Source organism: Castor canadensis, chromosome 16 (assembly GCF_047511655.1).
Source record: "Castor canadensis chromosome 16, mCasCan1.hap1v2, whole genome shotgun sequence".
NCBI classification, from domain to species: Eukaryota; Metazoa; Chordata; class Mammalia; order Rodentia; family Castoridae; genus Castor; species Castor canadensis.
The window spans coordinates 83,376,824-83,391,359 of record NC_133401.1 but is presented as its reverse complement, the minus strand read 5'-3'; the positions used below and the strand labels follow the sequence as shown (position 1 = coordinate 83,391,359).

The 14,536-nt window shown below is 46.7% G+C and overlaps 1 protein-coding gene across 23 annotated transcripts in view; it reads right to left on the bottom strand.

The window, feature by feature from the left end:
• The window catches only part of Tenm2 (teneurin transmembrane protein 2), a 1,177,215-nt gene that overhangs the window by 120,138 nt on the left and 1,042,541 nt on the right, over positions 1–14,536 (bottom strand). For 17 of the 23 annotated variants that reach the window (XM_074057721.1, XM_074057728.1, XM_074057729.1 and 14 more), the window contains 3 exons: positions 9,424–9,618; positions 3,891–4,091; positions 1,974–2,186 (listed from right to left, as the gene is read on the bottom strand). In XM_074057721.1, the coding sequence (XP_073913822.1) occupies positions 1,974–2,186; positions 3,891–4,091; positions 9,424–9,618 (609 nt within the window). The remainder of the gene's footprint in view (positions 1–1,973; positions 2,187–3,890; positions 4,092–9,423; positions 9,619–14,536) is intronic. The other 6 variants (XM_074057724.1, XM_074057725.1, XM_074057727.1 and 3 more) reach the window with 2 other exon arrangements.

Below are 14,536 nucleotides of genomic sequence, written 5' to 3'. Positions count from 1 at the left end.
GACACTGAAATTTGGATTTCACAGAAGTGTCACGTCAGGAATTTTTTCTTGTTGGATAGCTACTAACCCTTTAAAAATGTAGAAACATTTCTTAGTTTGTAAGCCATGAAAACCAGGAAAGGCTGGCCCCTAGCCATAGTTGGTCAGTACCTGCCCTGATCCATCTGCAGTACTGTAGGTAGGAGAGAAGCTTGTTCCCAGCAGAGTCACTGCGGGGATACCCTGTCCCTACCTCCCAGATGGAGAAGGGGGAGCACAGGAAGGGAGATCAGATGGTACAAACGAGAGGACGTAGTGCTATCTACCTACAAGTTGCTTCTAGAGAGAGAGGGGCACTGGGGGCAATGGAGCTGAGGGGTGGGAAAGTCTTTATTTAAGTCACATGGGACATGCACTGGTGATCAAGAGGGAGCCCCAAGGCCTGGATCTAGGGAAAGGACTGCACTGGTCTTGGGCTGTGCACACCCTCCCTGGAAGTGTGTGGATTATGCCTCAGCCTCTGCAGGAAGCTGGAGATGACAGTGGCTGCGGGGGTGGGGTGGGGAGGGGACAGGACCTGGAGCATCGTCGAGAGACTACAGAAACGATTCACTGTCAACAGACTGTTCCAGCAGGGTCCCAGTGCTATGGTTGCGGTTCTGATTAACACGCTGCCCTCAGAGGGCCAATCGGATGGAAGCAGGGAAACTGCAGAGTCAGTCCACTTGACCTCTGCTTCCCCAGCCAAATGAACAGCACGGGAAACTGAGTCTGGTCTCATCTGCCAGCTCTGAGCAAGCTTTTCATCTGGTCTCTCCCTCTGGGTGGCCAAGCTGTGGTTTGGGGGCTAGGACCCCAAACTGAGAGGTGGGATCAAAGGTCACTTTAAGGAGCAAACAGTAGTTTGGTTGGAGACTTTCTGAGAGTTTCCACGCAGGCTGGTGGATTAACCAGCTTGGCACAACATGGAGCCTAGGACTATCGATGAACCAACAGGAGCAAAAACCACAGGTAAAATGGCGCTCAAGTTGACAACTGTGCAATCCCAATGATCTGAGAGACATAGCAAGCTGAGAAGCCGAAATACCACACCTTTCTCAAAGGGACAATCAGGTGCTTTCAAATCAGTATGGTCCTCTCCCAAGCTACAATAATGGCAAAAATCCCAAAGAAACCCAAAACAGCTTCAAAACTCCTCCTCCTCCTATGTTATCATTATCATTATCATTAACATTAATTTTAGAGACAGAGTATCACTATGAAACTAAAGCCAGTCTGGTACTTATTACATAGTCCAGGCTGACCTTGAACTCGAGATCCTCCTTTTTCAGCCTCCCAAGTGCTGGGATGACAGAGGTGCACCACCACATCTGGCTTCAACATTATTCCTTCTCACAAGAAAACATGACCTTAAAAAACATTCTTGGTCAAGAAACTTACGTAATGAGGTGGTTGAGTGGAGAATGACATGGAGCCAGAGGAGGAGCTCTGTCCTGGTGGCCGTGCTGATGGGAAAATAGCCATAGAGCCTCAAGACAGCAGGAGGATGCTCAGATCTATGACGGGGGTACTTGGCCACCCAGAGAACCTGCAAGTCTTGCCTGCTTCTAGCCTGGTCTAAAATAACTGAGTCGGCATTGGTGGCTGCAGGCAGGGGTGCAGGGCGCCAGCCAGGAGCAGACCTGCAGAGCTCAGCGATTTGGGGGAGCTGGAATCTGCAGACATTGACAATTTCCCATGCGTGTTCATTTCACCCTCTCCCCCCCAAGATCAGCGATTTGGATAGATTTTCTTATCAGGGTGGATCCCTTTCCTCCCAACCTGGACTCCTTTTTCCAAAGGAGGGCCCTCGTTTTTGCTTTTCCCTGTCTCCCTGGAGATTTGGAGAGGCAGCGGGAATGTGGGGGAGCACGCGTGTCCCTGGAGGAACAGCCAGTTGCAATGCGCGACCGTCACTATCGATCTACGATTTATGAAAATAAAGCAATATGTGCCTGTTTCGGTGCCTGTCGTTTGCCTACCAATGGTGCAGTGTTCACCATTCCAGCCCTCTTGGCATTCACATTTGCCATCTTTACAGGTCCCGTGCTCAATGCAGCGGGGATGGCACACGCGCTGGTCGCAAGCCGCGCCTGTCCAGCCCTCTTCGCAGCGGCAGGCTCCCGCGATGCAGACGCCGTGAGTACCACAGTCTACTGAACACACTTCTGGAAGAAAAACAACGGTTACAGCTCGACACCGCGGCTGGCCGCACCCTTCACGGGAGCCAGACCGCACACATGGCCCCTGGGCGGCCACTTTGACACCTTTTAGACTCGTCTCTGGTGGCTGGGTATTGATTTGCAGTCTTTGTTTGGTCGTCATGGTTTTTTGTGGTTGTTGTTGTTTGTTTCAGAGCAGTGGTTCTCAGAGGGTGGCCTCTGGATCAGCAGTGTCACCTTGGCTATTGCCATCACCTGGGAACTTGCTAGACATGCAAATTCTTGGGCTCTGATTAGACCGCGTGAACTAGAAGCTTTGGGAGAGGGGCTCTCACATTCATTTTAACAAGGCCTCTGGGTGGTTTGGGTACTCAGAGGGTGTCACAGCAGCAACTCCAGAGGAATTGCTGGCCTCCAAGAGCAGGCCAGACAAAGCTCTTGGTGAAGTTCCCACCTGAATGAGCTCTGGTGTGTCCTGACTCCCTACCAGCCGAGAGTCTTCCCCTGTTGAGAGCCTGGGCTGACCTGGCCTGCTGGGGATCTGGCTGACTGCAGACCCCTGTGTTCACCAGATTGGTGCCATGGTGGCAACAATGGCCACCCCAGTTATGCTGCGCTTACAAAGCCTCTTTCTCAAAGGAGCTCAAAGTCTTTTGTGGTTGGGTTGGGGAGGAGACAGACAGACAGATATGCACTCTCTGGCATTCCAGACCTCTCACGCGAGGACAAGCACGTGCCAGACATTCATCCTTACAACAGCCCACAGAGGGATGCATGGCTCACCATGCCAGGGGAGGGGAAACCAGACCAGGGTGGTCAGTGACTCACTCAAAGTCACACAGCATGTCTGCAGCACAATTTGGGCCTTGGGTCTAGGACTCTCTACTTCCCCTCCTACTCTGCAGAGCTTTGCCAAGACCACCAGCATCAAAGAAGAAGCCAGAGTCAAGGGGGCCGAGAAGACATTCCAAAATAGCCCATTTTAACCCACGTCTTTCTTTTTCCTGTTGGAATGAAATATTCATTTCTTTCCCATGGTGGGCAAAGCACCACATTGATCCCTTCCTGGTTACCCTGGTAATCCGAAAGCTGTCTCCCCACCCAGGAAAGGGGGTGACACGATGACTGCTTACTTGGATAGGTTCTCCTAAGCCAACCTTTCTTGGGAAGTCTGGGCCCAACTTGAACCGTTGAACTGCTCCATTTGAAGGTCACTCGGGAAGTAAGACACATACTCTTAATTTTAGGAAAATAAGTGTGCCACACAACTTCATTATTTCCCTGTCACTGGAGTGCCACAGCACACTCCAGCATATTCACACAGCTCTCCAGGGAGCCTCTCTTCTGTTTCAGAGGGCGTTCTAGTCAGCTTGTTTGGGACTGAATTGTTGTGTTTTGTTCTCTGGTACCTTTAGGGAGGATACATAAAGAAACCTATAATGCAATACAAGCATCCCTCCCGGGCCCCTCATCCATTTGTGCTAATGGAAGCAACAAGGCACAAGAATCAACATGGTGGTTTTTTCCTTCAGTTGTTGTCCTCAAAGACCACAGTCTCCACAGTTGAGGAGAAGAGGGCAAGAAAGGCACTACACGGTGGACCAAAGTCCCTGATCCCAAGCGAGGTGTGAAGAGGAGGCTCCCGTCATCCAAGAATGGATGGAACGAGGGCACAGGGCTGGGAGGACAAGGTGAAACCGTTTGGCTTACCAACAGAGCAGTCGGGGCCCATCCAGTTGGGGTCGCAGCTACAGAGGCCCGTGTCGGGGAGGTACGTGCCATGCCCACCACACTGGTCAGGACACTGGGCCCTTGCCAGCTCACAGTTGAGGCCACCCCAGCCAGGGCTGCAGAGGCATTCCCCATTCACACAGACGCCATGGCTGGAGCAGGTGGGGTCCAAGCAGTCAACTGAAATAGAGCAAAGGGAAGTACTGGTCACTCAGGGAGGAGGACCTTGTGCCTCGAGTCTGCTGCTGAAAGGACTGGGGTTCACCGATGCTTGTGCACCTGCAAGAAAACAGAGCAGCCTAGGAAAGACTTTTGTGACATCTTTAATCATAAAACAAAAGACTTTTGGGATGTCAGAACACCAAATTCCAAGAGTTGAAGAGGATGAAAGAGAATGAAGGGGATTTCCCAAGCAGATTTAGGAAGTCAGATGTACACCCTATTCAGAGGCATAGGTGCCTTGCTCAGTCATTAGAACCTGGGCTCCCAAACCTTTGCATGTGTCTTACCCCAGTCAGCAAGGTGACATTGTCAAACCCTGTCACCCCCATTCTAAGCTGGGAAAGTAGAGAGGCTCATTCTAACTTTCCCAATCCTTGGCTTCCAAAGGGAACAAACCCATAAAAAGAAAACCCATGGAACTCATGAGCCACCTTCTAATTAATTTTCACTTAGGCTAAATCTGGAATTTGTTTTCATTCTCTGAACATGCACCCACAGAAGTAGTGGAATGTGCAGGATGAAAGAAGGGAAAAAGGGTGTGGGACTCGTGACCTCCCACGAGGTGGTCACGAGTGGACTGGATGGGTGATATCTTGGCCCTAGCCCTCCACCAGCCAGTCCACTGGACAAGTTCACAGTCAGATTTGGGTTGTTAATCCTTGTCTATTTCTTGGTCTGATGTTTTGATCATCCTCATAATCAAAGCACATATAAACCAGGGGTCCCTCAGAGCCAACTCAAAGCAAGAGAGGAGCAAGTGGCCAAGGTTAGTTCTTGGGAACAGGACATTTTTGCATGAGAATGTGACCTCAACCTTGGAGCTCCATCTAGCCTGCAGGTTGAGTAAATGGAGGCAAACCAGCCTCCTTTGAGACCCTTGTGAAAGATACAATGGTGGGTGGAAAAGATGGCTGCACACCGTGGGCTCTGAATGAGGAATGAGGATTTTGCAGGCTCAGGTGTAGCCGTGTGGGTCAGAGAAACATGGGAGAGTTAGTCACCTTGTTTGACTAAGATACACACTTGTGTCATATTAACACTTTTGAAATCAAGTCTGTTGGCCTAGTAGTGGGTGTGTCTGTCATCTCCTGGGGGCAGTGAACTAGAAACTGCTTTCAATTCTTTTCTTGGACCCCTGTGACAAAAGTTTTTCTCTCTCGCCCAAGGCCAAGATCAGAATTCCCAAGACTTTTGATCCCTAAGTAATTTGACATGGTGTATGGTAACTCCTTGGGGTCCCAGTTTATTGTAGGGTTTCCTAATGCATTGCCCATGTTAGGCACCTTTTTTTCTTTCTTATTTAAGAACCAAATAATGATGTGTTTTAATATTGATGATATAGTGGCTCTAAATACGATATTATTTAAATTATCTGTGCTGCAGATTATCTAGTCCCGAGAGATATCAGACTTGAGGAATCTGGATATATTAGAAACCACAATATTCCAAGACACTTCCAAAGAGCACCCCTCCCCAGAGGCAAAATATAATAATTTTCAGTATCAGTATTAAGAGATGCTCTCAGGATCCCATTTGGCCATTCTCAATGAGTCTCAAGAAGATATTATGGAAGCCAGTTCCAAGTTATTTGAGTCATGGGGAAAAATAGTGAGTCCCCCCCACCAAAAGGTGAAGTTTTACTCTTAGAGAGGTTTATGATGATATTCCTCACTCTTGTTGCAATCCCTTTAGGGTGGAATTCATCGTCTGGGGGACAATATAAACCCTTTGAGTCCTTGGAATTGGCTCCATTTAGGGTGGTCAGACACATCTGGACATCAATTTGAACGGAAAAGCTTAAAACTTGGAAGCCATTTACAAAGACGCTGTGCAGGGTGCTCACTGTCTCTTGTTGGGCACAGTCGAGGGGATCAGCACATGCTTAGTATGAAGCAGTTGTCATTAGCAGGACAGATTTTCAGTGTGTAGGACTGATTAGAGAGAGAAATGGTGCTAACTAGTTCTTGCGTTTGGAAATAATTCATATTTTGGGGATCTGCAAAATATGACTTAATTTATTCAGAACCAATCATGTTCATATTCTTCTGCTAAAGGAAATCCTGAAGTTCTAGATGTCTTTATTTTGTCCCCATTTCTAGTAAAACAAAATAAAAAAAGCCACAAAAAAATAACTTGTATGCTATTGCCTGAAAAATTGCTTTCAACCTATTATTAGCCAGCTAAAATGTCTGGTGAGATGCCAAGCTCAGAGCATTCCAAAAATATAATCTTTTTCTTAAAAAGATAAAATAATAAAAAGTAATATAGAAAAAAGAAAGCGAGAGGGCTATTTTTTTTCTAGATAAATCAGTTCTCTTCTCTATCCTGAATTATGGCCTGAAAAAGGAGGAAGATCCTCTGAGGTTATTAGCCTGTTACCAAAATGTCATCAAAATGACCATTTATGGCCTCTAGAAATAAAAGCGAGCCCTTATTCTGGTCAGTGGAACTGGTAAATGTGCCCTCAGAGCTGTGTGATTACAACCAACAGATGGAATTGCCAAATTCAGTGGTTAGGAGGAGCGGCTTCACTATGAATTTTAAATTCGGTTCCGATTTCATCAGATGACCTTGTGACTACATCCTTAGCGTCTTTACCAGGCAGCAGGAACTCTGGAGTGTCAAGAAGCTTCCTAAATAGAAACAGTGCTATCCTTAAATGGGGGACAGTGGTCTTTACTGTCTTAGTCCCCTGGGCCTCAGAACATCAGCCCCCGGCAGCTGAAAGCACTAGAACTCATTTAGTAGTGGGTTCTCTGTAGATTTGACAAAAAGGGTTGTGAATACAATTTCTGTCCCCAAGGGATAAGAAGAGGCGGTCAAGGAATTTTACAAACACTATGTACTATGAACCCCGAAAAACCGCAAATTACGTTTATGAAGTTAAATGCCATTGAAAAATGAGTCAACCCTGAAGCTGACAGGGAAACGTGGCTGATTTACACTACCATGTCAGCTCCTGTCTTGTCACCTCCCCACTCCTCCGGCCACCAGCCGGCGAGGCCGCGCGAAGACGTCCTTTCAGTTTCTCCCACAAACTGTTAAATAGCACAACGTTTATGCAGCACAACGGGAGGACGTGGACTATTGATTCTGTCACCATCACTGTTGCAGGTAAATTGTTTGAGCGTTATGACTCTGATGCATATCAAAAATGCAAAAAATGGAAGAAAAAGTGCTGATGTAGATGCTATGATTCTGATCCCTGTGTTGAAAACAGTGTATGAATCACCTTGCTTCAGTGTTGTGGGGCAGAAGTCAACAGGAGAGATTCCATCCCTTCCCGACAAGCCACGTGGCTCCCTGTTTTGTTGGATGGGTAAAATTTACTCTCAACGTTGCAGAAGGACTGGTTGAGATAGTAAGAAAGCTGGAGATTGAAGTTCCATCCATATGCACTCTTTCCTGGAGAGAAGAAAATCCCATGACCGGCAGTGTTACGCTCCAGCACTTTCCTTTGGCCCATGACATCATGACCACAGAAGGTCCTGTTAACCTTTCCTGTCATATTATTGGCCTCTCCCATGTTCTCAGCCAATGCAGCTTTGCCTCCTGCAATCTATTTATCTTTAAGAACTTTGACCTTTTGAGCAGGGTTATTGAATCAGTATTTCCTCCACCCCAACTCCCAGTTTGGTCTTATGATCTGAACAGAGGGAGGCTATCTTTTATAACGGAGGAAGAAATCTATGGGGAGCAAGGGAAGGTCTGGGAGTCAGATTCTTGGGCCCTGTGAAGGGCACACCTGATACATATATAGAAAAGTCTTAGAAGAATGATGTCGGATGTAGTTTCATGAAAACTATGAATGGTAGATTCCACAAGAGACACCTACGGGGTGGGATACGTAAGGAGAAGGCACTCTGTGCTTTGTGGTGAGGGCTGGAATGATTGGTTATTTCATACAGATCTCTGGTGATCCTTAAGTTAATGGAATGGAAGCATGGATCCAGCCCGAGAACCTTATAGATCCTGAGATCCCTAAGAGAAGCGAAGAGAGGAAAGGGCCCATGACATCAACTGGACCTTTTCCATGGGAGATCCTGGTAGTCCCAGCTGTCTCACAGAGTAGGCAGTGGGCTGCACTTTTCCCCATAGACTGTTGTGTGAGTTGACACTTGTATTTGCACTGGGAGCCGAGAAGGGGAAAGGGCTTTGAGTTTATGGGAATGTTTACTTACAGTAGAGAGACTTAGCTGCAAGACAAAGACTTACCCAATTCAAAGATTGGGAGTGGGTGGGGGGGGGGCTGAGAGAAGCTAAGTCCTTACCTTCCTATCAACTATGGGGGTTCTTTATGTGTTGAGAAGCTATAGAGTGACTACTAGATACCATATTCTAGACAGGCAACACAGAGAGGAAGGGTGCAGGCAGGCTGATTCCCCTTTACTTACTGGCACCAGAACTTGCTCCCAACACCTTGGTACCAGATCACTCTCCTGAAAGAAGCAACCAGAGGACCTAGCCCTCTTCTGAACACCTCCCGTCCCTGCATGGCCTCCCCAGTGTTCCCTTGTGCTCTCTGAGCTGGATTTTGAACTATAATTTGTCAGATTAGTTTCAGTTTTTGGTACCTCTGATTTTTCTGATGTGTGCTAGTCTCTCGAATGTGGGCCATCGTGCACTCCACTCTAAGTCTGTGTGACAGTCACTAACCAGAGTGAATGCCCTGCAGGGTGTCTCTAGTTGACTTGGATACCTATCATCTTTCAAGCCGGGCTGCTCTCTACTGATATTAATTTTTGCTGAAATATTTACACAGATGTGTACACACCTTAGATTACCAAGAAGAGTAAAAACAAACAAACAATAATAATAGTCAAGTAGCCAACCAACAAACTATCCAGCCCCCAACTTTAAGGAAGATGGGGCTTAGGAAGTTTTGTTTCTTTTCTCTGGGTATCTCTTGCAATTTTTAATTCATCTGACTTTAAATAAAATAGAGGGAAAGAGAGAAGAAGCGGGGAGGAGTATAGGAAAAGAGAAGACAGAAAGACAGACAAAGGCAGAGCAAGCAATTTAAAGACCAAAACAAAAGTCAAGGGAAAGAGGCTACAGATTATAAAGAAGGGCAAAGCAAAATAGTCCTTCCAGGACCTTCTCCATAGGCCTGTTCTGTTCAACAACCACAGAAGTCTATGAAAGCCAAGTGGGGTTGAAGTTTTCTGTGCGAAACACTGAGGCTTCTGAGGTAGCCCCAGGAGCCCTGGGTGGGGTGGGAGTGGGGATCCTTTGGCAAGGCCAGGCCCTGTGTGGCCCCGATTGCTGCCCCGTGGCCCACCATGCTTACCTTCCTCACAGTGCTCCCCTTTGTAGCCCGCGGAGCACACACAGTTCCCGTCAATGCAGGAGCCGTGGCCACTGCAGGAAGGGTCGATGCACTGATTCATGGGGACGTCACACTCGGCGCCTTTCCAGCCACTGTAGCACTGGCACGCTCCTTTGGAGTACTGTCCGTTTCCACTGCACAGGACGGGGCAGGCAGCTGCAAAACCCAAGACAGAACACCAGCTCATAAGGGGCCACCCTCTGAAGGGCTGTGTCAGGCTAGGGAGGGAAAGCCTGTCTGCATGGTGGCATTGCTTACACCCTTGGATTGTAGGCTGGGGACACGGAGCATGGAGGTGCAGAGCCATCTTCAAATAAACAACCACAAAATTGTCACTGATAATGGCGGCTACCATGGGTTCCACACTTCCTGTGTGCCAGGCACAGTAGGAAATACTCAATGTGCAATTACTGACTGACAAGTCACAGTTCCCCCTGTGAAGGAAGCCATAGTCAGGATGTCCACTTTGCAAGTGAGTCCCAGACTGGTGAAGGGACTTGCCCCATTGTCACAAATCTCGAAAGCAGGGCAGTCCAACTGGACACCAGGTTGGGGCTGGCTCTCACAGAGCTGTATTGACTCCCTTGTTGTTGGTGGTGGGGATCTGAATCCAGCTTGCTCATTATTTTACCCTCAGGTTAGCTGGCTCCCATCATGACAAGTTTATGTTCATTAAATAGCAAGGGAGGAGACATTTGAGCCCACAGATCAATCCCTGCTGTAGTTGGTTACGTACACCACGGAGTGTGTGTACCTCACAGGGGAACATGAGTACTAAAGGATCAAGTGAACTAAGCTTGGCCTATGAAGAAACAAAAGGAAGTGGCAGGGTGAGCAGGCAGGCTACGTCTCAGCCCTTGGCATCTGTTCACGGGATGAAGTTTCTGTGGGAATTGTCTGGGGTGGGGCTGTCTATAGCTTTGGCCTCAATCGCACCAACTCCGGGATTTCAGGGTCTCCTTCAGGCTCTGCATTTCTTTTTTTTTTTTTTAATTTGGTAGAACTGGGCTTTGAACTGAAGGCCTTGTGCTTGCTAGGCAAGTGCTCTACCACTTGAGCCATGCCCCAGTCCCAGGTTCTGGGCCTCTTACATCAGTATTGGTTTATAAAGAGCTATGTTTCCATCCCACCTTCTAATCTGGCCTCAAATGGAATCCCTCTCTGACTGGGACACCAGTCTTCAGGAATGACCTTCAGAAATGACTGACGTGGATGCTCCAGTGACTTCTCCTGGCATTGTATATGATTTTGAGCATGGGTTCTGAGAAACTGTCGTGGATATGTCCACACACAAGTCACCAGGTGACCTCCCCATCCCATAAAGGGACTGCATATCCAATCATAGCACTTTCTAGTCCCATGCCCCACTCTGCCTAATTAATCCTTTTGGCTGTCAAGTTTCTATTTACTTCACTAGTCATGATCTTCTCTCTGTGAATGTCTATGTTCCCAAAGATGTAGTAAGCAATGACATCAAGCATTGGTGACTTCCCACCAGCACCGTGTTCATCTGTGTTGGTACAGTTGGGTAAATATTTCTCCTTTGTTCCTCATATTCAATGGATATCCAGGACTTAGGGGCAAGCACTAAGCGGTTATTTATGAAAGACAGATAGAGAACATTTTCTGGAACAGACTTCACAGTGCAGACATGACACCTTTTGCTGGGAAAGTGTACCTTAATGATAAGCTGACCTTGAATAAAGCATCTGAACAGCTGTCAGATGATCGAGGGGCTATTTTCCTCTAAAATGCTCTATCAGAGGGCAGTTGTGAGAGTACTGGAGGCACTAAATGGAGGAAGTGTGGTTCCTGTCCTCAGGATGTTTAAGCAGAGGCTTTTGTCCTGTTACTAGAGGTACCCATTGCCTAAGACAGGGCAGAGGGAAGAACTTTGAACCAGGGGGGCCCAAGATTCGAATTAGGGACTGTTCAAATGGGAATTGGTGAGAGAAATTGGGGACTTTCTTGAAGTTTTGAGAGGGACTTGAAGACAAAGTAAATTTGTTTCACCCAAGTTCCCCATGGGACTCAGGCTAAGCTCTAGATCAGGGGCGGCAAGTGGACTTTATTCTCCCTTCTGTACCTCGGCAGGTGTCATTCATCAATGATGGCACATTGTGTCCTCCTGTGCCTGCAAACACATCAATGTGGCACCCAGGCTGAGATGGGCAAGCAGGAGGAGCTGGCATTCAAGAGGAGACCTACTTGTCATTCTAGTACACATTGATGGTTGGGAAGACTAGAACCCACGTCAGTCTTGCCCTGTCTACCCTTGTGCTCTGAAGTAAGACAACAGTGAGAAGTGTGTAGTCAGATGAGCTTCCAAGGGCTGCTCCTGATCCGATGGTTACATATTGCATGAGCAGCAAGGATGGGGAGTCACATCAACTCATCACTACTGGTCCCCGGTGTCACCTTATTCCCCTCAAAAGGTAGAGGAGGGTAGAAAGAAGGAGCGAATAATTATCACCTGTATTAGTTGATAAAATATACCTAGGATTATTTTCTTTATACATAGTGAGACTCTTTCTCTTCTGCATAAACTCCAAATAGAATTGTCTAGAAGGTAAGATTGGGTTTTATTCAAAATCGAGTGCCTGGGAAATCAAATTTAAAAGGTGACCTACTTAAATTACTTAGGGAAAAAAAAAGGAAAATAGTCAGGTCAGGAGTTCCCTACATTTTTAAGTGCAGCCATTTTTCAGTGTTTGCTGCATGCTTGCTGGGAGTGTGGTCAAAAATGCAAAAGACTGATGTTGACTGGGAAGCAGGGCCACAAAAAAAGGAATGCGTTTGTCCTGGGGCAGAGTGCAGAGACAGACGAGTGCCCTCCAGTGGTGGCGGGGCTCTCTGCAGGGACGGCACCTTCCCTCTGGGGTCAATGATCTTTTCAGACATAACTCAAACCAGAGCAGATGTGTAGGGCTCAGACTCTTCCACACTGGAGAGGAACAGCCATGCAACCTGCATTATTTTCTATGACAGGACACAGAAACAGTACAAAGCAGCAGAAGAAAGAGCCCGGGTTTTGGTGCCAGAAAGATCTGGGTTCAAAACTCAACCTGTCATTTACCGTTTTGCAAGATGACTGAACTTCTGGGAATCTCAATTTCTCCTTTACAAAACCATCTCCCATAGCTGGGTGCAGTGGCTCAAGCCTATACTCCTAGCTGCTCAGAGGTGGACTCTGAGAGGATTGCTGGAAGCTACCTCAACCAGGGGCTGGGCAGGCCACTGCATGCCTGTCGTCCTGGCTGTACGGTGAGGCACAAATGGGAAGATTGTAGTCCAGGCTGGACTGGGTATGAAAGCAAGATCCTATCTCAAGAACAACACAACCAATGCAAAAAGGGCTGGGGGCGTGGCTCAAGTGGTAGAGCACCTGCTTAGCAAGTGTGAGGCCCTGAGATCAAATCCCAGTACTGCCTTCCCCAAAAATGTCTCTAGGAACGATCAGAAAATTGAGATAAGATGATAAAAGCAGTGAAGGACACCCGGAAGGTAACTAATGGCTGCTCCTTGTGACATTCCAAAGTGAACCCCAACCTGACTTGAGGTTGTAACAGGTGTCACACAGACACCCATGTGCTATCTCTCTCTCTCCCTGACTCCTAAGGCTTACAGAAGTAGAACATTGTGCATTCAAGCTTCTATTTAAAATTAATTAAAATGTGTGTACAAATTGACTATTCCTGTTTTACTAAATCTAGTTAATGGAAGCTCTAAGACTCCCGCAGAAGAAAAATAAATTATCCCTGCCACTAACGACTGACAGGTTAACAGGCTGAGGACAAAAAAAAAAAAAAAAAAAAGACATAATTTAGATTCACCTAAATGGTGTAAAGCTCGTTTGAACGATAAAGCAGGAGCCCCCCACCGCCCCCAAGTTCTCTAGGAAGAACGAGACAAGTTATTGGTGTTACTTGATAGACAGCGACAGGACAAAGCACCCATTGCTGTATTAAGAAAAACAAATCCCGTCTACTCAGTGGCAAGTGTACCTGAGACTCTAGGCACAGACCTGACCACAGCTGCTGGGGAGGGTTGTCGTCAGAACAGAGGCAGAAATGCCTGCAGCTTGACAAATCATTTGTGGGCTGGACTCATTGAGGAGGGGATTTTAAATAATGCATCTTTTAGAAATTATTTGAAAACTGATTCAAAACCCCTTCAGGAAAGAGGCTTGAACACATAATATTGGAACCTAACACCCCAAGTAAATGACTAAAATAGTGGTTGGTTAACATGCAGAGAGCCAGGAAACACTGCTAATGTGTGAGCAGCTGGAACGGGTGGTAGGAAATGAGGGACAAGAGAAGGAAGGGCCTCTGCCCCTCGTCTCCCCCTAGGAGTGGAGGCTGTAATGTTCAGGGCATGAGGCCAGGCCAGCACCAACAGTGGACCTCCATTTTCTTTCAGGTTGTAGACATAGCTTGATATGGAGCAAAACAGTGTTAAAAGGGTGTTTTACTTTTTTTTTTTTGATGGCACTGAGGTTTGAACTCAGGGCCTCATGCTTGGTAAGCCTGTGTCCTACCACTTGAGCCACTCCACCAGCCTGGTGTTAGACTTCTAGCTAGATCCTAGCCATGGCCTAGGCTATGGTGGGCAATAAAGTTTGACCCCTACTGCACCCTGTACTCAAAAATAAATGCCATGTGCAGAAAAAATCTAAGTAGAAAAAGAATCTAAGAATGTATTAGAAGAGTGAAGACTCATTTTCTTGGGTGAGAGATCTGTAAGTAAGCTATAAATTCTAGAAACCATGAAAGAAGAGTGATAGGATGTGATTGTATAAAATTTAAAGTCTTCCATTTGACAAAGGACACCCTAGAACAGAGCTCAGTGACCAGTCACATGGGGAAGAAATGTTTTTAACATGTTTTACAGAGTAAAATTTGCTAAGATATACAAGGAACACTGGTAAGTCCATACAAAGGCTTATCAGAAATAATATGTAATAAATGTATAATTAATAATTATAATTAATATATAATAATAAGTAATTTAGCTTCATTAGCAAATAAATATAGATTAAACTGAGATGTAATTCTTGCTTCTTGGATTGGAA